The sequence below is a fragment of the Eurytemora carolleeae genome, unplaced genomic scaffold, assembly GCF_000591075.1.
Source record: "Eurytemora carolleeae unplaced genomic scaffold, Eaff_2.0 scaffold126, whole genome shotgun sequence".
Classification (NCBI taxonomy): domain Eukaryota; kingdom Metazoa; phylum Arthropoda; class Copepoda; order Calanoida; family Temoridae; genus Eurytemora; species Eurytemora carolleeae.
In genome coordinates this window covers 52,659-80,544 of record NW_019396159.1, presented here as the reverse complement: position 1 = coordinate 80,544, position 27,886 = coordinate 52,659, and the positions used below count along the sequence as shown (strand labels likewise).

The 27,886-nt window shown below is 31.7% G+C and overlaps 2 protein-coding genes and 1 long non-coding RNA gene across 3 annotated transcripts; 2 read left to right on the top strand and 1 right to left on the bottom strand.

Moving 5' to 3' along the window:
• Window positions 1–262: 262 nt before the first annotated feature.
• LOC111696763 (uncharacterized) lies at window positions 263–22,612 on the top strand. The gene is made up of 12 exons (XM_023466493.1): window positions 263–319; window positions 1,499–1,627; window positions 3,093–3,167; window positions 6,252–6,341; window positions 7,365–7,466; window positions 8,503–8,573; window positions 8,978–9,029; window positions 10,641–10,742; window positions 12,322–12,388; window positions 17,800–17,861; window positions 19,280–19,382; window positions 22,509–22,612. The coding sequence occupies exons 1-12, from the start codon at window positions 287–289 to the stop codon at window positions 22,610–22,612; spliced, it is 990 nt and encodes a 329-aa protein (XP_023322261.1). The 5' UTR covers window positions 263–286.
• On the top strand, window positions 13,555–14,537 carry LOC111696774 (uncharacterized). Its single transcript, XR_002764152.1, has 2 exons — window positions 13,555–13,672; window positions 14,498–14,537. It is a non-coding gene; the product is annotated as an uncharacterized LOC111696774 (long non-coding RNA).
• Window positions 22,613–22,672: 60 nt separating the features above from the next.
• LOC111696762 (extensin-1-like) lies at window positions 22,673–26,727 on the bottom strand. Its single transcript, XM_023466492.1, has 2 exons — window positions 26,705–26,727; window positions 22,673–23,405 (listed from the first exon to the last, which is right to left on the bottom strand). The coding sequence occupies exons 1-2, from the start codon at window positions 26,725–26,727 to the stop codon at window positions 22,673–22,675; spliced, it is 756 nt and encodes a 251-aa protein (XP_023322260.1).
• Window positions 26,728–27,886: the final 1,159 nt, after the last annotated feature.

Here is a 27,886-nt window from a genome sequence, read left to right as displayed (position 1 = left end):
AAGCATTAACCAAATGGTTCCAACGCTTAAATCAATTTCATGACGCCTATACCTATTAAAGAAAATGTCTAAAAAATAACTACAAATTAAAAATATTTTTAGATTTTCTTGAAATGGTAAAAGTTTTGAAATCAAAGATTATCCTAAACAATGTTGTAAATTCAGTAGAAAATACAATATTTGGTCTAACAAGTAAAAAGCAAAACATTTTTATAATTAAGTTTGTTAGTTGCCTTTGTAATTAAAATCAAACTAATTTTTCTCTTTAAAAGTTTTAGAATAAAAAATGTCTGAAATTATGGAGAATGAAGAAATAGAGGTAAAACAGCTTGTTTTCGAACTGTTTAAATGGCAAAATATTTTTTATAATGTATTGTGTAATTTCTTTTCTATAATGCATTGTGTTCTTGTGAATATTGTATAGTTTGTTTGTTTGTTTATAAATATTGTAGATAAAGAAAAGGAAAATAAATCTCCATGACAGAATTCAGAATTCTTCCTTTTTTTCCCCAAAACCCTAAGACAAAAATAAATTTCAAAATGCAAAAAATAGGTTTGATATGCAAAGCAAACAAAGGTTAAACAACATGTTTAAAAAACGCTATTTGGTAAGACAAGGATAGAGTATCTTTCAAAAGGGCACTCGTTTTTTTTTATAAAATTATACTTTTGATATTTAAAATCAAACTGTAATTTTAAAATTTCGGTTACATGTTCCTTTTTATGTTCCTTTTTAACTTAATTCTTTGTAGATGCTATTATTGTTTTTACTTCTTTCATAATAGATAAAACCTACCCAGGCAAAACTTTTTTTGTAAAAAAAGACTTTTTCAAAAATATTCAATTTATTTTTGAAATTTATTCATTTCATATTTATTTTATTTTTAAGCAAGGAACTAATTAAATCCGCTAAAATTTTTACTAAATTAGAAAAATTACTAACCCAGCCTTTTAAAAAAACTTTCATATGAACAAAAAGTTTTTTTAAGTCTCTGAACTTCAATTTATTAACAAAATTACTGGTGCAAATGCAAATTCAAAAACGACAATTATTCTGGGGATCACTTTTTCACTTAAAACCTTGTTTCTTAATTTAGTACTAGGCATTTAGGGCGCTTCGCGCCCGTCTTCTTTTTCAACTTTTTATTGTGGCTTTATCTGTGAGCATCTTCTCTTTGTAGAGTAAAAAATTTAAAGAATTTTTTTTTTCGGATTTCATACTATTTTTTCGTGGATTTTCAAAATTTTACTAAATTAAATAGTTTAAGATAAAAATATTTCAGGACTACATATTTAAAGTCTGATTGGCCATAAACCTTCCCTGGGGCCACGTGCTGTTCCACACAAAATTTTGGTCTGATCGGGTCAGCCGTTTTAACGTTTATTGGATACAAACAAGCAGACAAACAAACAAAGAGACACCCACCCAAGCTAAATTTTTATATAGATGCCCTGGGACCTCAAACCCTAGGATCCTTTATTTTACTTGTCAATTCAGGAAATGAATGAAGACCTCGAAAAGGAGTTAGGAAGCGAGGAGGTGGAGAAGGTGAACAGGGAGGAGTTGAAGGAGGTCGAGCAGGAGATGATCATTCGAGAACTCGAGGCAACAGAAAACCAACTCAAGGTCAAAATTTTAGTTAGGGGAGTGTTTGCAAAAATCAGAAAGGAGGAGCAAATAAAATCATGAATCGTTTTTTACGTTGTTAACATTAGTGTGTCCACAATTGAACCTCCATATTAGTGCGTCAAAATTTTTGCGTCCACTATAAAGCATCCATATTAGTGCGTCCACTTTAGGGCATTTATATTAGTGTATCCACTTTTGAGCATCGATATTTGTGTGACCACTTTAAAGCATCCATATTAGTGCGTCCACTTTAAGGCATCCATATTAGTGCGTCCACTTTAGGGCATTGATATCAGTGCGTCCAATTTAGAGCATCAATTTCAGTAGTCCACTTTAAAGCATCAATATCAGTGTGTCCACATAAGAGCATCGATATTAGTGCGTCCACGTTATAGTATCGATATTAGTATGTCCACTTTAGAGCATCAATATTAGTGCGTCCAATTTAGAGCATCCTTATGTGTGTGTCCACTTTAAAGCATCAATATCAGTGCGCCCACTTTGAAGCATCAATATCAGTGAGTCCAATTTAAAGCATCAATATCAGTCCGTCCACTTTAGAGCATCGATATTAGCGCGTCCACTTTAGAGCATCGATATTAGTGTGTCCACTTTAAAGCATCAATATTAGTGCGTCCACTTTAGAGCATCCTTATTAGTGTGTCCACTTTAGAGCATCAATATTAGTGCGTCCACTTTAGAGCATCGATATTAGTGCGTCCACTTTAGAGCATCAATATTAGTGCGTCCATTTTAGACCATCAATATTAGTGAGTCCACTTTAGAGCATCAATAGACTTTACGCTTTAGTGCGTCCACACTCCACATCAGGGTGTCCACTTTACGCTTTAGTGTGCCTACACTCCACATCAGGATGTCCACTTTACGCTTTAGTGTGCCCACACTCCACATCAAGGTGTACACTTTATGCTTTAGTGTGCCCACACTCCACATCGGGGTGTCCACTTTACGCTTTAGTGTGCCCATACTCCACATCGGGGTGTCCACTTTACGCTTTAGTGTGCCCACACTCCACATCAGGGTGTCCACTTTATAGTGTTAACTTTAGGATTGTCCGCTTTAGGGTGTCCGCATTAGTGCGCCCATTTTACTGCGTCATTTTAAGTACGTTAATATTAAGGATTAGTGAACAGTTGTCCTAATAAATATGGGATTTAAGTGACAATTCTAATGACGTCTTTATGAATGATTGTTGATTGGTATGGCGATGCGTCAACTTAAATATAAGAGTGTCTTTATTTTATTGATATAAACGCCGATCACAGTAGGAAAGCATGTAATCCTTTGACCGTTAAGTATTTCGTCTGCAAATGTTTAGCATTTGTTGAGTTTTTTTTTCTAAATTCGGTATTGCAATGCTATGTTAAGAAAGACGATCTCGAAGCCGTCACTGAACTCCCATGTATATTGGGACACCCTGTATTTCTTGTTTGATGTCCAGGAATTGGACAGGATCGAGGAGAATAATGGAAATCCTTTCCACGGAGATTTATCCTTCTCTCCTGAGGATTTAGCGGTGAGTATAGTTTCATTTATGTAAAGTAGTAATCTCTAATTATTTTTTTTTTGTGTAATCATAACTCAGGAACCCCTAGACCCAAGGATGGAAGGCAAGGAAAGTCATTTCAGAAGTGTACACATCTTTAGTACTGCAGTGTACTGGCTCTGGGAGCTAATGTAAACACAAGACGGATGTCGAAGCCTGACATGGGATCCATCATTCACATAAAAAATCAATGAAATATTCTGGTCATAGGAAATTATTATGTGAATTATCAAAATTATCAAAATTTCATGCTTTTAACCTCCTCGGATACTAAACAAACTCTGATGCATCTATTATTATTTACAAATTCCGCCCAAAGAGAACTGGTTTCAATATGTACACAGAGTATACACAACCGCAATTGACTTTCTTTGCCTTTCATTCTTGCCTAGACCAATATGCATCGAATTTTGATTCTAGAATTCGTTAGCACGAACAGAATTTTCTAAATTTGGTTTAGTTTTATGTTAAGAGTTAGTCGACTTATGGAGGAAAAGTTTAGATTTTCAGGCTAAGATGGGTGCACACGTACACGCTAAAAATTCAGAAAAAGAAAGAAATTAAAAATTTAATTAAATTCTAAAAACCTAATTCATATCTGCGCTATTCAGGAGGTACAAACCTAATCTCTTTATTCAAGAATTATTTTGTTGCAAAATTGTATTTTTGAAAAAACTAATTGCAAAACAAAATTCATCTTTGTCCAAATAGAGATAAATAGAAAACAAAATGTACATTAAACGTTTCATGCAGTGAAAAAAGGAAAGGAATCAATTTGTAGAAAACAAAATGTAGAAATAACATTTTGTGTAGAAACAATATGAAGAGATAACATTTTGTGTAGAAACAGTACGTAGAGATATTATTAATTGAGTAGAAACAATATGTGGAGATGACATTTGAGTAGAAACAATATGTAGAGATAACATTTTGTGTATAAACAATATGTAGAGATAACATTTTGTGTAGAAACAATAAGAAGAGATAATATTTTGTGTAGAAATAATATGTAGATAACATTTTGTGTAGAAACATTTTGTAGAGATATCATTTTGTGTTTCAACAATATGTAGAAATAACATTTTGTGTAGAAAAAATATGTAGAAATAACATTTTGTGTAGAACCAATGTGAAGAGATAACATTTTGTGTAGAAACAGTATGCAGAGATAATATTTTGTGTAGAAACAATGTGTGGAGATAACATTTTGTGTAGAATCAATATATAAAGATAACATTTTGTGTAGGAACAGTATGTAGAGATAACATTTTGTGTAGAAACAATATGTAGAAATAACATTTTGTGTAGAAACCATATGTAAAGATAATATTTTGTGTATAAACAATATGTAGAGATAACATTTTGTGCAGAAACAATATGTAGAGATAACATTTTGTGCAGAAACAATATGTAGAAATAACATTTTGTGTAGAAACAATATGTAGAGATAACATTTTGTGTTCAAACAATATGTAGAGATAACATTTTGTGTAGAAACAATATGTAGACAAAACATTTTGTGTATAAACATTTTGAGTAGAAACATTTTGTAGAGATATCATTTTGTGTATAAACAATACGTAAAGATAATGATTTTGTAGAAACAATATGTGGAGATAACATTTTGAGTAGAAACAATATGTAAAGATTTCGTGTAGAAAAAACATGTTGAAGAAACATTTTATTCAGTAAAAAAAAGAAGTGGAAAGTGTTAGTTTAGAAAACGCTTCGCGGAGTGATAAAGATTGCAATTGAAAACTGTTTCTTGGTACGTTGTCTAATATTTTTAATACTTTTAAACATTAAGCAGATTTTTAAAATTAACTTTTATGGATATGGGATGTACTTTGCTTTTCATTTTATGGCATCTGTTTTTCTTTTTATATCTTTAGCTGTAAACTTACTTTTGATTAAAAACAGAAGCCAATAAAGAATTATCAAATAATCAAATAATCAAATAATCAAATAATCAAATAATAAAATAATCAAATAATCAAGAAAGGTTCGATCTTGATTTGATTAAATAGAAAGAAATCCTAAAAGAAGTTTTCTTTGATAGAAAATATACAATTTTTAATATTAAATATATCTAACCTCGAGATATAGTGAGAGCAGTTAAACTGGAGAATATAAAGACGACAATTGAGTAACTTTTTGTGTATTTAATGTTGTTAAAAAGCTAGATTGAAATCAAATCCATGCTGCTATGCAAAGTTACATAAAGTAATTATAGTCTTACCACAAACTCAAGATATAGACGTTGGATTGTAAAAACATAGTGATTAGCAAATCAGCAAATTAATTCTTTTTCAAAACTGGGTAGATTTTAAAGTTTTGCAACGCCTCGGACTCGATAACTAACTTATTTAAACATTTTGTAGCTCTGGACATGACAAATATTTGCGTGAGTACAATTGCAACCTTTGGATGACTGTGCCGAGTCTGTTAACACTGTACAATTGCCGAGCTGTTCATTGGACTTTTATAAAATCAACAGTCGTCTTCTTATATTGCATAACTTTACTATCGATGTGGGATGAAATATGATTTTCAATTTTTAGTTTCTGTTTTTATTTATTTTATTTATTTTATTTATTTTATTTATATAACTTATTTTATTCATATTATTTATTTTATTTATTTTATTTTTTTATTCTATTAATTTTTGATTAATTTTAAACTTTAATGTTTATTTCGTGAATACATATTTAGTTGGCATATGTAACATTACAAAATTTATTATAAATGTTGCATTACTCTTTTCTCACAATTTTTGATTTATAACAGAACTCATGAAAAGGATTCACAGTGCGGTTGAAACTTTGATCTGATCAATAATGTGGAGGATAACGTCGTTTTTCTTGCTTGAAAATTTGTTTATTTCCGATAATTTCTTCATTGTTTCTAAAGCCAAGTCACTATTGCAGAGGAAACAAATAACAATCAAACAGATAGAAGTACAAAACATGGATATATAATCCGACATGCCACTATATCAACGAAGGGTCACCTTAAATTTTACTTAAATTTTTTAAAATATTTTTTTAACAACAGGCGAGAGGTATTTTTGTGAAGAATGTTATGGAGTTTACTGCAACCCTGGAGCTATCTGCACCTAAAGATGTTTCTAAGATGTACAACTTTGTAAGTATACGGGCCACGGGGACACATAAAAAATATAAAAACTGAAAGATGTATATTGTGAACATTTAATAATATTCTTGAGTACAAAATACTACATATCAATTTTGCCGCATGGTTCTTTTCTCCCAACCTGTTCCAGTCACACAATATTTTGTAAACCTATCCTGTTACAAAAAGTTTCGATAAGAAAAGAAACTTTGGGGGGAGGAGGCCGACTGGGTTTGTTTAACAAATTTAAGCTCTATAGTCTTGAGATTTACGATATTACAATGCGTTACCTACAGGAATATGTACACGGGGGGGGGGGGCTTCATTTTTTTATTTCCAGCACCCATTGATGCCGTAGACACCTCTGACTACATGAGATAATATAATTAATAATATCTTTCTCTGTATATCTATGAATCTCTATAACTCTGTATATTTGTATCTCTGCATCTCTGTATCTCTGTATCTCTGTATCTATGTATCTATGTATCTCTGTATCTCTGTATCTCTGAATCTAAGTATCTCTTTATCTCTGTATCTCTGTATCTCTGTATCTCTGTATCTTTGTATCTCTGTGCTCTGTATCTCTGTATCTCTGTATCTCTGTATATCTGTATCTCTGTATCTCTGTATCTCTGTATCTCTGTATCTCTGTATAACTGTATCTCTGTATCTCTATATTTCTATATCTCTGTATATATGTATCTCTGTATCTATGTATCTCTGTATCTCTGTATCTCTGTATGTCTGTATGTCTGTACCTATTCATCTCTGTATCTCTGTATCTCTATATTTCTATATCTCTGTATCTATGTATCTCTGTATCTCTCTATTTCTGTATCTCTGTATCTCTGTATCTCTGAACCTCTGTATCTCTGTACCTTTGTATCTCTGTATCTCTGTATCTCTCTATCTCTGTATTTCTGTATCTCTGTATCTCTGTATATCTGTATTTCTGTATCTCTGTATCTCTGTATCTCTGTATTTCTGTATTTCTGTATCTCTGTATCTCTGTATCTCTGTATTTCTGTATAGTCTGGTCTGAAATCTAATCTACCCCGGGATGATATAAACCTACAGTTCTGCAGAGGACAGCTTAAACTAAAGAAGGATATGTTGACAGATATGATGCAACAGGAATAAACTAAATTCAGATATAAATATATTTTCAATCAAGTTAATTTCATTGTTTTTAAAATTCAAGTTAGCATTGACATTGTCGCCATTAATGTTATAGTGGATTTTCATACAATGTTTTGGTCTACCCCCTAATTTTGTGGTTTACTCGATCCTGATATTGTGGTTTATTCCTGATATTTTGTGGTTTATACCTCTTTTTAACTTTAATCATTTATTTTATTTAAATTTTACAATATTTTTAAATATTCATATGATATCAGATGGATATATTTGAGATTTCTATATTTCTTGTTCTTCATTTCTTTCTTGTTGGTCCATCCTTAAATCATACTTCGGCTAATTTTGAAAATTTTGAAAGAATTTTGTTGGATGTTCTTGTAGTGTGCCGTGTTACAAGTAAGAACTATTTTTGAATGATTTTGCTTTTTTTTCTGAGCCATCAATTTGAAATTGCTCAATATCTTGCTCACTTTTTTCTGAACCTCTAATATTATGGTTTTGCCCTAATATTTTGATTTACTCCTGACATTATGGTTTACCCCTATTAAGGTCTACTCCTAATATTGTGGTTTACCTCTAATATTGTGGTTTACCTCTAATATTGTGGTTTACCGATAATATTGTGGTTTACCTCTAATATTGTGGTTGACCTCTCATTTTACATGGTTTATCTCTAATATTGTGTTATTCTTTAGTTTTCTGTCAAAAACATCAAGTTATAGAATAAATAATTAATGCTAAGCAGTCACGAAAACTATGTTAACCAATAACTATGTAAAAAATACTTTTTGGGATAAAAACATGTTGTTTTAAGATCAAGGACTAGAAAGGGAAAAATAGAACAACTTAATATCCTTTATACAGTAGTTCAGTTTACTTTATTCTAATTTAGGTTTTATTTTTATCAAATCAAGTTAAGCATTTTCTATTGCATGTATGTATGATGGTCAATGTCATTTTACTTCAGTCATTTTTTCCTTGATAAATATATATTAAAAGATCTCCAATCTGAAAGGGGTGTATATGTAAACAGTCGAAAAGAAAGAAGTCACTACTCGACTCTCAAACTCTACTCCTTCTCAAAACGCAAGAAGAAAGCCATTTGTAAGTAGAAACAAACTTTTTTTTAAACCACGTTTTAATAAAGCTGAAACATTTAAAATGAAAAAAATGAAACTAGGCAAAAGTTTGGCTTGGAAAAAAGTTGTTAAATCCCCGAAATTCATTTTCCTCCTAATTTGGGGAAAAAAAATTTAATCTCTAGAATCGAAAATTAGAGAATCTAATAATTGATAGTATCTATTTTACCTATCAAATTTCACTAAATTTTACCCTAATTGGTCCTAATTGAAAACAGTTTAAAATATAAATTATAGTGATGAACCGAATTTTATAAATAAGTTATTTTTCAAAAACAAATTTCAAAAAAGAGTTAATTTTTTGCTCATAAAGTTAAAAAAACTCCGACTGATTATTGATAACTTTTTTAATCTAATTAAAATGTTAAGGGTTGCGGAGAAAACGGATTTCTGGCGCAGAGCAGCACTTCTTCATCTTAAGGTATAGCCACTGGTAGAAACTGGTAGAAACTGGTAGAAACTGGTAGAAACTAGTAGAAAATAATAGAAACTAGTAGAAAAATAGAAACTTAGAGAAAATAACTGATACTAAGAATAGAAAATAAGAGATATTGCAGAAACTAGTAGAAACTCGTAGATAGTAGTATAAAGTGGTAGAAAATGGTAGAAACTAGTAGAAACTAGTAGAAACGAGTAAAAACAAGTAGAAACGAGAAGAAACTAGTAGAATTTATGAGAAACTATAGTAGAAACTAGAAGAAACTCATCTAAACTAGTAGCAATTAGTAGAAACTAGTAGAAACTAGTAGATACTAGTATAAAGTGGTAGAAAATGGTAGAAACTAGTAGAAACTAGTAGAAATCAGTAGAAACAACTAGAAACTAGTAGAAATTCGTCTAAACTAGTAGCAACTAGTAGACACTAGAAGAAAGTAGGAGTAACTAAGGGAAACTAGGAAAAACTAGTAGAAACTAGTAGAAACTTGAAGAAACGAGCAGAAACTAGTAGAAACTAGTAGAAACTAGGAGAAACTAGTAGAAACTAGTAGAAAATCGTAGAAAGTGCTATAAATTAGTAGAAACTAGTAGAAACTAAAAGAAACTAGTGGAAAGAATGACAAACAAGTAGAATCTATTAGAAACTAGGGGAAAAACAAGTAGAAACTAGTAGAAACTAGTAGAAACTAGTAGAAACTAGTAAACTCTAGTAGAACCAATTAGAATTAAGTAGAAACTAGTGGAAAGAAGGACAAACTCGTAGAATTAAGTAAAAATAAATCAAATTATTTTCCAATTAACAAACTTGCTTCGTTTCTTCTCACAATTATAGAATTACATTTCACAGGAGCTAAGCACACCCCACTCTAGACAACATGACAAGGTCAAATTAAGCCACATTACTTGTCGGACTTTGTGACCCTGTAGCTTCTCTAAATTTTATGAAACGCTCAAGTGTAACAAAAGCAAATTTCTTTGGTAACTACTAGAAATTAAAAACATTTTCTGCTCAATAGCTATTCAATAAAAGGATCGAGTTATGTAAGATTTCAATCCAACGCGAACTTTACTTTTTTTTGACATGTTCGCTCTCTATTCACTGTACACTGTACAGTGTACAGTTTAAACTAAAATGCATAAACTTTTCTAAACTTGCTGATAGTATGTTTATTTGAACATAATCATAATTAATCCTAAAACATAAATTTGTGGTTTGAGAATGCACTTTCAGATTTCCATAATTCTAAATACGATAACTTAATTTTTCTGATTTTTGCAAGGAAAACAAATATTATATTCCAAACATGGTCCTAACAGTAAAGGATACGACAACATGAATTTACCCAAAAATTTACCCTTCTAGTGTGTACGCTGCGTACTCTTGTATATGACGTAATTGATCTCAGTAATGGTTTTGAAATCAAGCAATCATAATTCTAGGAGAATAAACTCAAACTAGAAATTAAATATATATCCTAGAAGAATAAACCAAACTAGAGAATAGATAATATCCTAGGAGAATAAACCCCAACCAGAGAATATAGATAATTATAAGATAATACATCCCAACTAGAGAATATCGATAATATTCTAGGAGAATAAACCCCAACTAGAGAATAACCCTGAATGGTTGGCTGAGTATAGAAAGGATGGGATGGATCTTCAGCAGCAAACTGGAGAAAAATTCTGGAAACAGGTAGACCATACCAAACATTATACTAAACTGGTATATCATACCAAACAGGTACAGGGTGTCCCAAAAAACGATCTTTAAGACATTGTAGCACTCACTATGGTTCAATTTTTAAAAATTTGTACACTTTTGAAATCTTTGCAATATTTCCAATATATTGAAACCAGTCACAGGTTGATAACACTAAAATGAAGGTAGTATTGACTGTTTGAAGTTTGCCATTTTAGCTTGGTTGAAAATCTGTACAAAGTACAAAACTGTATCCTTCTTGGTAAATCTTCAGGTTTAAGTTCCTCCCTTCTGATTGGCCAATATGGGTGATATTTCATATTACTTGATATCCTTGACCTGCTGGACTTGTCTAACATCAAAGAGTTTCTTCTTGCAGAACTCACAATAAAAGTATTTCTACCTACAATCTGTTTGACAGTATCTCTGTTCATTACTGCAGCAACCCTGACAACATTTCTAGGAGTTCTGAGTTCTGACATGTCAGCTAGGATCTTCCACTGAATGTATTTCCAGGATTCGTCTTACTATTCACAATGAGAACTGCCCCCTACTCTATTACCTTTTTATAAATTCTTCTTTCCTAACATAAAGCAGGCGTCTTGCATTTGGAAATTTGCGCCCGCAGTCCGTAATAAGACCAGGCATAACCTTTAGTTCTGTCACCCTTTCTTTTGTGGTACTCAAAAGCAAGGAATTATTACTTTCCTGTGTTGTAAACTGAGGTTTTGCCATTACTTAACAATGACTGCATTTTTAAGATTTGTTTAAAAGATTTGCATATTTTTCAGACCCTAATAAGATTCCATATTATGTTTAAAATTCTAAAAAAAATAATATATAAACTCAACCAAGCCAAAATGACAAACTTTAAACAGTCAATACTTTCTTAATTTTAGTGCTAGATACCTCTCATTGATCGGAAATGTTCCAAAGATTTCAAAAATGTACACTTTTTTAAAAATTGAACCATAGTGAGTTCTACAATGTCTTAAAGATCGTTTTTTTGGGACACCCTGTAGAACATACCAAACATTACTAAACAGGTAGATCATACAAAACAGGTAGAACATACCAATCAGGTAGATAATATCAAACAGGTAGATCATACCAATCAGGAAGATTATACCAAACAATTAGAAAATACTGGTAGAATTTACCAAACATGCGGAATATAACAGTTTCCTGAGAATGGAACTTTTGTGTGGATATTGATAATCTTGTAAACTTAGTTTCGATATTGAATTTGAGGATCAATGCTTGATTCCTTGATTAAAGTTATACCTGCAGGTTATTGACCATCACGATTAGCGGAGTAGAATTAAATTCTTTAAATCTGCATAAGATGGAGATAAGAGCTTAATTCCGAGGTTCGCATTACCAAAAATTATGACTTACGTACTTCTAGTACTTTTAGAACTTATAGAAGTTTATTTATCTCTTATCTAACTTGAGAGATATACTGGATACTTCAACCATCCAAGATTTCAATTAGGGAGGATTAAAAGATAAGAAGAACTCTATCTTTTAATATCTGATTTCCTTTTGATTTACAGTGTACCTTAATCTCTAGGTGGAGACAGGGGAGATTAAACCACAGAGAAGGAAGAGCGTGATCAACCTTGCTCCTACTCCATTAGGTACCTTGAGATTAAACCTGAGAGAAGGTAGAGTGTGATTAACCTTGCTCGTTCTCCATCAGGTATCTTGAGATTAAACTACAGAGAAGGAAGAGTGTGATCATCCTTGCTCCTAGTCCATCAGGTACCTTGAGATTAAACCACAGAGAAGGAAGAGTGAGATCAACCTTGCTCCTACTACATCATGGGTACATTGAGATTAAACCACAGAGAAGGAAGAGTGTGATTAACCTTGCTCCTACTCCATCAGGTACCTTGAGATTAAACCACAGAGAAGGAAGAGTGTGATCATCCTTGCTCCTACTCCATCAGAGGTACATTGAGATTAAACCACAGAGAAGGAAGAGTGAGATTAACCTTGCTCCTACTCCATCAGGTACATTGAGATTAAACCACAGAGAAGGAAGAGTGTGATCATTCTTGCTCCTACTCCATCAGAGGTACATTGAGATTAAACCACAGAGAAGGAAGATTGAGATCATTCTTGCTCCTACTCCATCGGGTAGATTGAGATTAAACCACAGAGAAGGAAGAGTGTAATCATCCTTGCTCCAACTTTATCAGGTACATTGAGATTAAACCTCAGAGAAGGACGAGTGAGATCAACCTTGCCCCTTATTCATCAGATGCCTTGAACAAAATATGTATCTTAAAAATTATAGGGGGTATAGGCTTACGTCAAAAAATGTTCGATGGTGATTGCTACTAATCTTACTTTCTGTTGCGTCTATATGGATAAAATTGTTAAAAACGAATCATACTGAAGAATCTATGATTATAGGTTGAAATATCTGAATGATTTGTTTGGAATTGAATTGAAATTGATTTTTTTCGATCCGATTCGAATATTGCAACTTTCTGAATTTGTATAGACGCTACGTTCTTTGGTATGAGTCGTTTTTAACAATTTTGATATTTAAAACTTATCAAAATATCAAATGTTTCCGTCACAAGGATGCAAAGATATTTGTATTGCAAAATTTGAGTTTGAGGCGAGCATAGAACTGGTGTGGGAGGAGATCAAAACAAAAATTTATCTTCTACATTTTACCCAAGAACCCGAATAATTGAAGTTAGCCTTTAAAAGATTTACTATGAACATGCATTGCAACCCTATACCTTAATTCAAGGGAGGGGGGGGGGGGGTTTATTATTATTTTTCTCATCATCATTATTATTGATGTAATGATAATCTGAAAAGAGGTGTTGTGTGAGATTATCTATGGACATGGGGAGAGATATGACGACGGAACAGCAGCGATTGGTTTCACCTGGCTTTTTAAGGTACAAGACCACGTCGAACTAACTACTACAAAGTACAAGACCACGTCAAACTAACTACAACAAAGTACAAGACCACGTCGAACTAACTACAACAAAGTACAAGACACCGTCACACTAACTACAACAAAGTGCACGACCACGTCGAACTAACTACATCAAAGTACACGACCAAGTCGATTAACTACAACAAATTACACGACCACGTCAAACTAACTACAACAAAGTAAATCCTGTCTGTATTTGGATTTGTCATTCAAAATCCGTCAAAAATAGCGCAAGGGACCTTGTAAGGATGAGGAAAGGATGTGCGAAGGGAGAGGAAAGGAGAAGAGAGTAAAAGGATATGTGAAAAGAGAGAAAAAATATACGAAGGAAGAAGAAATGACATGTAAAGGGAGAGGAAAGGATATGAAAAGGGAGAGAGAAAAGAATATGTAAAGGGAGAGGAAAGGATATTTAAAGGGAGAGGTAATAATATGTGAAGGGAGAAAAATAATATGCAAAGGACAAGGAAATGATATGTGAAGGAAGGGGAGAGGATTTGTGAATGAAGAGGGAAGGATATGTGAAGGAAGAGAAAATTATATGTTAAGGGAGAGGAAAGGATATGTAAAGAGAAAGAAAGGAAACGCGATGGAAGAAAGAATATGTGAAAGAAGAGAAAGGATATGGAAAGGAAGAGGAAAGTATATGTAAGGAAAGGATATGCCAAGGAAGAAAGGAAGATGTTAATGAGTTAAAATGATGGTATTATTTCACAGATTGTAAGATTGGCAACATGTCAATGTTGGCATATTTCTTAAATTTGACCATTACTAATTCTAGATGCTGAACCGTGCCAACACAGTCGGGATACTTATCAAGGATTTATACCAAAACTATAAGTGGTTTCACAAAGCATTTTTTTAATTAAACAAATTTAATATTTTTAATTCTTGATTTAATATTTCAATATTTCTTTCTTTATTTAATATTTCAACATTGTATTTATTATTTATTTCTTGTTTTGACTATAAATTTTGTTAGGCAAAAAAACACGGTCTAGTTTATTTCGATGGAGAAATAGTGTTCGCGGTAAAAACTTAAATCATTATTAAAGGGATTGTTCGCGAAAAAATAAAATGAGGTTTACGTAAAAAATATTATTCGATGATTCTATCTGTTTCGTCTATAAAGAGATAATAATTAAAACTACTCCTACCGAAGAGCGTAGTGTTCATACAAATTCAAAAAGTTCCAATATTCGACTCGGATCGTAAACAAATCTACTTAATTCCAAAAAATCATTCAGATATTACAACCTATGATCATCGATTTTTTTTCTTTTTTTTAAATTAACATTTTGCTTACAACTTGTTTTTAGAGCTGGTGCTGGATTTTCGAACATCATTAGAAATATGAATACGTCGTCTTCATAATTAAAAATCCTCGAAATAGGAGTGAACGCTTTCAAGAGTAGCTCTCGGGTCATGAAATATAAAAAGATTATGAAATATCAGCTTTAATATGAATGCGTCAAAAAACAGATCAATGATTATAGGTTATGAATATTTGAATGATTTGTTTGGAATCAAATTGATTTTTTACGATCCGATTCGAATATTGCAACTTTCTTGATTTGTTTGGACGCTACGTTCGTTTTTATAATTTTCTCCTTATAGACGCAACAGATTAGTAGTAGTAAGATTAGTTGAAATTACCATCGAATATTTTTTTACGTAAGCCTATGCCCCTTTTCATTTTTCGCGACCACTCCTTTTAAGCTATCTGAAATAAACAAAAATATAAGATATCCATTAAACATAATTCAATATTGCATTTAGAATAGTATCTTTAAATTCATAATTTTAGGAAAGTTTATTTTTCTATGAACATTTTTTTTGAAAATTAGGTACATTTCCATAAACATTCAGATTTGGCAAAAATAAAGTAAAATCTAATTTCAACGAATGTAAATTTAATGTTATCTATCTAAACTCAAATTGTCACTATTTTGAATATATATATATATATATATATGTATATATTTATATTTATTGTTTTATCATATATATAATACGATACTTAGTAAATCTTCCAATAGTTGTTATATAAATAAGAGAAGTGCTCAGAGACAGGATGGATTATGTCAAGAGCTTGGTGTTGGCTAGATTGTATTAATCAAAGTGTTGAACCTGATCCAACCAAATCATAAGCTCAACATTTTAACATTTTTATTAATGTTAGTTTTTAACAAAATTCATAAAAAGCATTGAAAACTACTTTTGTAATTTCTTGATATGCGGCTTAAAACCTCCCCTTTTATATTTTATATTTTACACATGGCATATTATATGAGTAAATACACCCTCCTCTTCCAGTCCTCTTGTTTTTTATAGATATCAATGATTAAAGAAAACACTTCTCCAGCTTTGTTTTTTTTATTTGCTCTTGCTACAAACTCAACTTTTTTAATCCCTTTATCAATTAGGAACCTGATGGTGTAAACTTTTAATATCCTTCGATATTTATAATTAACTATTTGATCGGGGTTGAAAAAGTTTGTGGAAAGAACAAGTTTATACAAATTTTAGTCTAAATTTTTTTTTATTTAAATCTAAGTTCAATTTCAATTCCTTCCCTTTGCTGTTTTTCGTCAGATTTGAGGCTTGTTAAGGGTTTCTATTTTTGTCTGTGTGACTTAGAGCACAAAAATCAATTTAAATATAAAAGAATTCTTAAAAACCTGAACTTAATGAGTTTATAACACAGTTCTTGCAATGATCAAGTTTCAAGTCGCCATGAAAACTTGATTTTAATTATAATAAATTTGTAAAAATCTGTGAAAATGTTTTAATCCTAATTTAAATAATTCGGTCACTTGCTACGCTCTATACCATCCAAGCTTTGTTGTTCTGTAGATCAATAGGGATCTAAACAACCTGAATACAAACAAAGAACAGTTTTTCAAAAATAGATTTTTAATAACATCAAAATAATCGTTTAGAATAATTTTATAAAAATATTAAGATTTTATCTTAGAGTCGTTGCACGGGAATTTGGTAGGTTTACAAACAGTTTCGTAAAAGATTTACGGCTGCATCGTTTACAAACAGTTTCGTAAATGATTTATGGATGCACGCTTTACAAGCAGTTCCGTAAACAATTTACGGCTGCATGGTTTACAAGCAGTTCCGTAAACGATTTAAGGCTGCATGCTTTACAAACAGTTCGGTAAACGATTTACGGCTGCACAGTTTACAAACAGTTCCTTAAACAATTTACGACTGCACGGTTTACAAGCAGTTCCGTAAACGATTTACGGCTGTACGGTTTACAAACAGTTCCGTAAGCGAATTACTGCTGCACGGTTTACAAACAGTTCCTTAAACGAATTACTGCTGCATGGTATACAAAAAGTTCCGTAAACAATTTACTGCTGCACGATTTACAAACAGTTCAGTAAACAATTTACAGCTACACGGCTTACAAACAGTTACGTAAACGAAATACTGCTGCACGGTTTACAAACAGTTACGTAAACGAAATACTGCTGCACGGTTTACAAACAGTTCCGTAAATGAAATACTGCTGCACGGTTTACAAACAGTTCCGTAAATGAAATACTGCTGCACGGTTTACAAACAGTTCCGTAAATGAAATATTGCTGCACGGTTTACAAACAGTTCCGTAAACGATTTACGGCTGCACGGTTTACAAACAGTTATGTAAAGGAAATACTGCTGCACGGTTTACAAACAGTTCCGTAAACAATTTACAACGGTTTACCCCATGCAATGTTATAAAAAAATCGGCGCAATTTAAGTTTTTCAATGGTTACTAGAAGAGATGCGCGAAACATGTAAGCTTATTTTTTTCTTTACAATATTCACTTGAAAAAAGCTACCACAAACCAAATATCGTGAAGTAGAAGTAAATATTTCCTTTTACTGATAGCGCCGATTGAAGGATTCATAACTCTAATTGGATAATGAGATAGATAGTAAGATAGATGTTACCGCCATACTATTTCTATTGGTTCAAAATAGACAACAAACACATGACTGAACCCTGATTGGGTGAGGCGCTAATGAACTCGGCATACTGGAGTGGAATATAACATGAATATAAGAATTATTATGTTTTAGTTCAACCCGTCTCCAAGGCACCAGTAAAGGGTAAAAGAGAAGAAATGGAAGAAAGATGGCAGGTTAGATTCATGATCTTGATGAGAATAGGATATAAAATAATTTTTTTATTATATTTTTTTTTGATCAGGGCTTACTTGTGAAAGGGACCCTCCATTTGTAGAGTGGGGTGTACGATTCACAACGGTACCCTTCGGACTTTTCACTGATCATGGTAACGTCGGCTTTGTTGTGTTCATTCAGTACTAAAGCACACAATAAGATCTTACGGTAATCTTGACACTATTTGAGAGATATACACACGATGTTCTCTGTCCTCGATGAACAGACAAAAATGTAGAGGATGCCGTTGTAAATCGTGCATTGGCCTCTTTGCATAGAGGGTCACTTAAAATTAAGCTTACAGTCCCTTTAATGATGCTAGTTGCGTTATTAATACACTCAATAGACATTTTTTTTTACTGAGACCTTGAGTATTCCTCTTGCTAAATCTGAGTATAAATAAATCAGAAAATATAAGCATTTATAATTCAACAGAAAGAACAAATGATAATCCTGATAATTTTCTGTTCACTTTTAGTATCAACACACATGTACACGCCACCTTGAACCAAAATATGCAAGTACATAGATTAACGCTAATTTCGGTAGTTTCTCCGTTTAAACTGAAGCTACAGGCTGTCCCACGAAACATAACAGTTTAAATAGTTTAAATGTCTTCTTCCATAATTTCTTAAGTTGTTTAATACCAAAAACAAGAATGAAAATATTAAATGGGAGTCATATTATAGTAAAATTAACTTCAAAGTAAAATATATTTGAGCAAAGGATTTTTTAAAGGAAATAAACTGCAAACAGTCTTTAATATCTAATACATTGCACGGAAGACGACATTCAAAACTAATAACCAACTGTCATGTTTCGTGGGACAATCTGAACCTTGCAGTATAAAAATGTACATTTCCATAGTATTAAAAAAAAGTAAAGGAAAGTTGATGAGGTAAAACCAGAGTACAAGACGTTGCGAAACTCTTTTAACTTTCATAACCTAAAGATGCTGATGCCAGTATTTGGATTAGATGATAGTTTGTTTGTAAAATTTTCTAAAACTCCATTTAAAGGGACTGTAAGCGTAATTCTAAGTGACAGTAAAGTGAGAACTCAAAACAGCTGATCCGTTTCTAGTGTCCCTTAAAAATATCAACTATTTTACGTTAAAACCGGGTTTTAAACATTAAAAAGTACAGTTTTATTTTCTGCCACTTACAGGAAGTAAATATTGATATTTTTCAAATATGTTTTTAACAGCTTATAAACAAAGTGTTTAACAATTAAAAAAATTAATAAGGATATATCTCAAATTCTTATTCAGTCAATAGTTTAAAAGGGATCGTTGTGAATCGGGGAATTCCCTCTTTAAATGGAGGGTCATTTGAAAATACGCGTACAGTCCCTTTAAACAATCTATTTGGTCTCCTAGGTTAGCTTGAGTGATGATAGTTGGTACCGAGCTCCACAGTTTCATCCAGAGGGTAATCAGGCTAGAAGAACAGATATAGGGGAGTATTATTATTATTATTATTGTTATTTTTATTTTTTTGAATATATATATATATATATATATATATATTGAGAGTGTGAGAGCCGAAGATGATGACGAATTCGTGGTGCTCCAGAAACCTATCGGAGAAATTAGGAAACCAAACAAAAGAAAGCAAATAAAAACAGCTTTTATTCATCAAATAATCTAGTTTTACATACTGTAAGATCCAATTGTAGAGTAGAAAGACCACTGTTGAAATATTCACGAAACACAGCAAAGTTCTCACCATAAACTCTATCTTTGCAACCTAATGGTGAAAACTTTTGATATTTCAAACTTCAAATCAAATTAAAATTAAATATTTTGTATGGACACAGAAACATAGTATATGTACAATAAAAAATGAAAACTTTTTGATATATTTGAATTCAAAGGCTGCTAAAATATAGGGATTAGAAAATTTGAAATTGAGGCGAATGTTTAATAGATCTAGTTTAAGGCTTATCAAATGGAATTTTAATAATGGTCAGGATTTAATAATTGTCATGTTGATTCTTAGTTTGGAGAGATGCCGCATTTTCAATTCCAGGGAATAGGAATAAAGGAAAGGGCAATGGCGCTGGTCTGGCATGAGAAAGCCAGTTTCACTGCTTTGCAGACGAGTTCGGTATCGCACACGCACACTCGTTTGGCACAGACACACAACATGACTACAGTCAAGGAAGTCATGGAAATTGCAGAATAATGTTGTCAATTATAATTAAGCTTGAATAACGACTATAGTTTATTGTAAACTCTAATCAAATTATATTCTTTACATGAAAATGTGGCTTATAGTGTTGACTTAAATATGTAAATAATATATTACATGCATTTTAAACTTACTTTTAAGTAAACAATTAACAATAAACAAATGTACTCTCCTAGACTGTAAAAATACCAAGATTCGTATGTACCGTATAAACCTACAAAACAGGCCTTCGGTTCGGTATTCCTTACACACACTCTTTTGGTACAGACACACACATGACGTTTCCGCCCCCTGTTCTATTCCCATGTTCTAGTCACAGGAATTATAGATCTGAACCTTGGCAGTAATTACTTTTCCCTACATATTCCTGGAAATACAAGGTTTACTAAATACATTTCGTATTTAAATATTCTAAAACTTTTCTAACTTGTCTATATCAGAACAGACCAACTTTATGTATTTCTCGGCCAGGAATACAAACAGTATTTGAGCCACATTCTCCTCATTTATTCTTCCGAACCGCCTCAAATGCTCTTCCTTGCACAATTATTTTTTTTTAGTTGCTTTTTTGATTAGTAACCCCTTTTTTCAAATCTGACCATAACCTTAACCTTAATCTTAACCTTAAAGGGACTGTTAAGGTAAAATAAAAGGGGGTATACGCTAAAGTATATAAATTGTTAGGCTTTATGCGCGACCAATGAATAGTTCTATATCTGTACCTGTCTCAAGAAATTGATGTAGAACTGTGTCTGAGTTATATGAAAACACACATGTAACATATGGTGGACGGAGCCAATTGACTAAATACTACACGGCCATTGTTGGAAATTATTAACACGTGATAGAGAAAAGACAAGATTGAAACAATTATATCTATCAAAAAAAATGAGTATTTAAATTATTATAGGAGTGTGCCTAAAATTTATAGGCTGCACCTCTAGTTTATCGTAATCTTTAGATTAGTTCCGTATTTACTTTATATGATCTGTTAGAACTTTGATTCCATATCACAAATGCATGAATTTTTGTACAACTTGGACACGGTTTTATATCACGTTCTCCGGACAGAGACATCAGATGGAACAAATATTATTTTTAGACTTTAGCCTACACCCCTTTTAATTTTTTAGAAAAAAACCTAAAATTTCTTGCGCAACTTTAATGTCAAAGCTTTTCTTATTTTTCTCTTAAATTCAAACGAACAATTTATCGATCTTTTAGCTTTGAATATCTGAGATTACAAATATTAGAGTATTTTTTTTAACATCATACTTTAGCTATAGACGTTAAACAATTACAAGCATTACCTATTTAGAGGCACTTAAAAGAGTAGTGAGGAAAATGTGGTTTAATCTTAGAATTCCCATCAGGAAAAATTAGGAGACAAACTTTCTTTCTTATAGTTAGGTAAAGTTTATCTTGTAGTTTGTGCTATTCTTGTAATAAAATTAGCTGGATATGTCTTTTACGCAGACAGAATATATAAACCATCTACTGCAGGTATAGTTCATAGAAACATGAATGGTACAAACCATCTACTGCAGGTATAGTTCATAGAAACATGAATGGTAGAAACCATCTACTGCAGGTATAGTTCATAGAAACATGAATGGTAGAAACCAGCTACTGCAGGTATAGAAACATGATTTGCCGATTTGACTCAAATTTTGATTGGGTAACTCGGCAGAACCATAGAAGTATTTAGTTTAATGGTTTGTTTATTTTTGTTGGAAAACACTGCAATTTTTAGCTAACCCTTAGCTCCCAATCTTGTACATCTTCTTCTATCTAATAAACCTCTTCGCTCATAAATATTTGTATGTATATATATGTTAGCTGTTGCTGGCCAAACGGCCGGCCGCCGGTCCGAATGCGTTGAATTTTTTTACGGAACCCTTGAGTACCCTAGGGGTAACATAGGCGAAAAATTCTATTTTTTTTCTTTAAAAATCCTGAACTTCTTTTCAAAAATATTTTTTTTTGTTTAATTCCACTGGCAACGCCGGGCATTTCAGTTTGTATAGCACTGAAAGTTCACAAGTTTTCATAAATATTTCTATCTAATTTATCATTTATTTTTTCAACGGTTTGGTTTAGGAAAGCGTTTTCTGACATGAGAGATAGACATTCAGGTTTAATTTTCTATAAGAATTTAGTATTTGCTACAAACTCAAATATTCTAATCCATCTTTGCAACCTGTGTAGATCTATAATATTTGAAATTCATAGTTTGAAATATAATAGGTTTCGAAATCAAGTTGCAAAGTTTTGGGCAAAAACTCAATTACTTCATTTTGATTTTAGACCCAGTTTCAAAGTATAATTAGCAAATAGTTAAAAATTAAAATCTAATAAAATGATCTTAAAATATTTGAAAGAGAAAGAAATGAATTTTTTCAAATTCTATTTTAGATATGTTTGAATTTAACAGTAAACGTCGGGCAACCCTGGTACTACCCTCCCATGGTAATAGTTTAATAGGAAGGGAAGGAGTGGAGAAGGTGATGAGTAGGTGAGGGAAGGAGTGGAGAAGGTGATGAGTAGCTGAGGAAAGGAGTGGAGAAGGTGATAAGTAGCTAAGGGAAGGAGTGGAGAAGGTGATGAGTAGCTGAGGGAAGGCGGGGAGAAGGTGATGAGTAGGTGAGGGAAGGAGGGAAGAAGGTGATGAGAAGCTGAGGGAAGGAAGGGAGAAGGTGATGAGTAGCTGAGGGAAGGAGGGGAGAAGGTGATGAGTAGGTGAGGGAAGGAGGGGAGAAGGTGATGAGTAGCTGAGGGAAGGAAGGGAGAAGGTGATGAGTAGCTGAGGGAAGGAGTGGAGAAGGTGATGAGTAGCTGAGGGAAGGAGTGGAGAAGGTGATGAGTAGGTGAGGGAAGGAGTGGAGAAGGTGATGAGTAGCGAGGGAAGGAGTGGAGAAGGTGATGAGTAGCTGAGGGAAGGAGTGGAGAAGGTGATGAGTAGCTGAGGGAAGGAGTGGAGAAGGTGATGAGTAGGTGAGGGAAGGAGTGGAGAAGGTGATGAGTAGCTGAGGGAAGGAGTGGAGAAGGTAATGAGTAGGTGAGGGAAGGAGTGGAGAAGGGGATGAGTAGCTGAGGGAAGGAGTGGAGAAGGTGATGAGTGGGTGAGGGAAGGAGTGGAGAAGGTGATGAGTAGCTAAGGGAAGGAGTGGAGAAGGTGATGAGTAGCTGAGGGAAGGAGGGGAGAAGGTGATGAGTAGGTGAGGGAAGGAGTGGAGAAGGGGATGAGTAGCTGAGGGAAGGGGGAGAAGGTGATGAGTGGGTGAGGGAAGGAGTGGAGAAGGTGATGAGTAGCTGAGGGAAGGAGTGGAGAAGGTGATAAGTAGGTGAGGGAAGAGTTAGCTCTCCAATGAAAACGTATCGTAAAGGGGAGTTTCAATTATAAAGTAGGCTTTAAACATTCTTGTACTCTTGTAGTGACTTTTATTCTTTAACGTATTTTACTCTAAAGATGTAACATTCTTTTATAAAGTTTTTCTTTCTTGCCAATGCTTTCCCTAAAAAAGACCCATATTTGTGTATTTGATCAGACATTACTTTTTTCTGTTTATATTCTGGGTTTTGTTTTAAATTGATGATTGTTTTGAAATGGGAGTCGTTACTAAAGTTGGACTTTGTTCCAAAACGCGACCAAGATTTGAATTTGGGAAAGTTATACTTAAATGGAAAATCTTGCATTGTCTTAATACTACTTTGAATTTAGGAACTTATCAAAAAATGATGTCTTCGTAGTGCTAAATAAAATATATATGGATTAATCTTCTGAGGATTGCCATAGAGTGAAATTCTGATAAATATTGAAATGTTTTAATTTGAAGCTGATTCGTTAAATATAGTTTTTATCAGGGAAGGCAAAATAAAACAGCTTATCTAAGACTCAGTGCTGGAATGGACCCGAAACCAGATTTGGAACTAATATCCGCTGTATTCAGGGTTTCACGAGGAAGATGAAGAAGAAGAGGAGGAAGAAGAAGAAGAAGAAAGTGGAGAAGATTAAATTAATCATAAAATATTGAATATTTTGGTTTTTAAGATAAATGTTTGTTTATTGTTAAACTTTAAGTCAACATGGAAACAGCAAACCAAAGTTTGTATCTCTCTAAAGCTTCTTATCTCAAGTTAGAAAAAAAATAAAATAATAATGTTTTTGTTCTCTTCGAATGTTTAAGTTTGAAAACTAATCAAATGAAATAGAGCCAAGGAAACAATTCATCAATCAAATTTAAATTCGTGAAATCAACGATTTTGTTGTTCTAAATACATACTTTATAGTTCTCCTTTATACCATCTTATTTTAACCCAACATTTTCTCATATTTTTTGACCCGACTAAAATTGTATATTTAGAAAATTTCAAATCAAAAATTAAATCTAGAAATCTAACAATAAAACATGATATATTCAGAAAAGATATTCAGAAAAGAAACCTAAATATTCAGAAAAGAAACCTTGATATCCAGAAAAAAACCTAGATATTCAGAAAAGAAACCTAGATATTTATAAAAGAAACCTAGATATTCAGAAAAGAAACCTAGATATTCAGAAAAGAAACCTAGATATTCAGAAAAGAAACCTAGATATTCAGAAAAGAAACCTAGATATTCAGAAATTAAACCTATTTTTAATATATTGATATTGCTATTAGAAAAAAACATCCTAGGTGCAGTAAAAATGTTACTTTCATATTTGAAAATAATATCTAGATATTTAAGAATAAAACCTATATATTTGAAACTGACACACCTACATATTTGAAACATTAAACTAGATATTAGAAACTGACACCTTAAAAAAAGTGACATTTAAAATAAAACCTACAAATTTAAAATTAAAACCTATATACCTAAAAAAAACCTATATATTTAAAAATAAAACCTACATATTTGAAAATAAAACCTCCAAATTAAAAAAAAAACCTACATTTTTTAAAATAAAAGAAAACCTAAATATTTAGAAGTTAAAAAGCTACATGATTTTAAACCGGCAATGTATGATAGTTGAACTGAGAATGTAGTATTGTAGAGTTTTTTGGGATTCATTTGAGACGTACCAGACGTTTTTATGGTGCATATTTGTTCAGCAAGCGCCCAAATTTAATCTTAAAAATGCTCATAAATTTTCCATTTTGGAGATCGGTTTTTTAAAAATTATTCAATGACGACCACAAAAAATGAAACAAAAAATCGACAGTAAAGTAAATTGTAAATTGTTTAGGAACGGGTTGAGAACATAAAACTTAACTCTTATCCTCGATAATAAGTAATCTAATACAGTTATTAGTTTCTGTAATGTCTCATTGTTCACAAACATTTTCTGTAGATTTCTTGTAATTGTTATTGAAAAAACAACATTTAAAGAATTTGTAGAAATCTGCGAAATTTTTTTTGAAAGAATAAGAAATTCAATATAATGATGAAAAGGAAATAATTGATTCTAACATTGATTTATTGACAAATTTCTATTGAGAAATATGTTACTGAACATCTAATTAGTGTACCTTAGAATTTTGTTTACATTTTTTGTCGTCGTTTTTTAAAAGTTAAAAAACGATTCTTAAAATCATCTCTCCAGAATGGACAATGAAAGAGGATTTAAAAATAAATTTGCACACTCTTGCTGAAGAATTATGCACCTTAAAAACGTTTCATATGTTTCAAATGAATCCTAAAAAAAATACTCTACAAATCTGCATTCTCAGTTCAACTACCATATGGTCACTCCCTTTAAAAATGAAACCTAATATTTTTTGTGAAGGGTAGGTTGCAGATACAGATGTATATAAATCATGCAGTGGATCAATTTCCGTCCATTCAATGAACTATTAGATTAGAGAGAGTATAGATTTATTTTTCAGCGTCAATTTTTGTTTTGTAAAAGTATGAACGGTTCCAAGAAAGCAGACTAAAGGAATTGTGTCTTTGCCACAAACTCTGATCTTCTAATCCCCAATTTCCATATCTTTGCATCTATGAATTCTGGTATATAAAATAATTAAAGTTTAAAATATCAAAGATTCTAACCATCAGTTTAAAAAGATATAGAGTATATAGTAGAGTAGAGTAGAGTAGATATAGATAAAAGAGTCGTAAATAATACTTTTCACCTCTCTAAAATAATTATTTTTACGATATCAACCATTTATTTACTTAGAATAAACAAATTACAGAACATATATATAACCTTTACACAACCAACAAAGAGTCGGAAAATTTAAGTTTTTAAGACAATTGTAAATAATTAAACAAACGTATAATTCTTTTGAGACTGATCAAAAGCCAAATATTACGAATTTAAAAGAATTTCTATTTAAAATCATAAGAACATTTCTGAAAATGATATAACATATTGATATACTAAGAACTTGATCTATGAAATTGTACGTAAAATATTTTTGTTTTATACACGTACATACAATATATAATATACATAAATACAATAATTTTAGTTTAGACATTTTAAATTATAGCAAAAAATAATAGCTAAAAAAATTAAATATTTCATAAAATATATTAAAATTTTTAACTTTTTTTACAAGAATTTATTCTAAAATTGTTTTGATTTGGTGTCATAACATAAACAATATTCATTTTAAACCTGAAGTCAGAACTCATCTCCATCTTACATACGCGCGCACAGATCAAGCGTTGAAGATTAGCGAGAATTCACACTAAAGTTCCGTTAAACCAGATAACATTAATATTTTTTTTCATACAGTGAAACCCTTAATAACGAATACATTGAAAGAATTCATCAAATTTCGTATTCTTCACTTTATGATAATGGAATGTTGCAGATATTTAGTTTTTTAATTAAATGATTATATAGAACTCTTTAAAACTGTTCCCGCATATTCATGGCTATTTATTTATTTTCGCAAATACTGAAATTTACGTAATATTGTATAAAACTCATTGACAAATTGTCAAGACGACATTTGATAAATTCTTCCGATGTATTCGTTATTAAGGGTTTCACTGTAATTAGACACGTGATTTAACATTTTACTAAACTACATAAAGGATAAATAGTTATTGGATACATCAACATAGATTAAATAGAGATTATATTTAGTGTTCGCAGCTAATTTATCAAACAGCTTTAATTAATTTTAAAAATAAAGTTCAATGACCTCAACCAAAATATCGGTCGTTGCCAAATATGTCTAGGTAAAGAATTTTTAAATGAAAGCTTATTGTGTTCTGATACAATAGTTGGGTTAACTTAAACTTAATTTGTAAATAAGACTTTATAAAATGTACGGTCTACAACAGGCGTATTGGAAACAAATTGCAAAAAAACTTTTTGACAATATTATACCATGAATGCATTCTACATGAATCATTGAAGGATTTAAGTCTTTACCAGAAACTTCTGATTTTCTAATCCCTATATCTTTACAACCCAATGTCATAGACTTTAGATATTTTACACTATGATCAAAAATATAAGGTTAAATATCATCCAATTTACACCATCATGTTGCAAAAATATAGAGATTATTTGAGCTTGTGGCAAAGACTCAATTTCTTTGTTAACAAATTTTCTAATTTAATTATCAATGAAATTGTGTTTATTTGCTTTTAATAATTAGATTGAAAAAATACACATTTTAAACATTTACAGAAACATTAAACATTACTTACAGAGCTGTAATTGAATATTTTTGAATATTTTTCTAGATATTTCATATTTACTCGTTTTCATTGTTCAATTTATCTATTTAAACAACCAAAGGTATTCGGGATTATAAATCTAAAAGTGTTAAATAAATAAAAC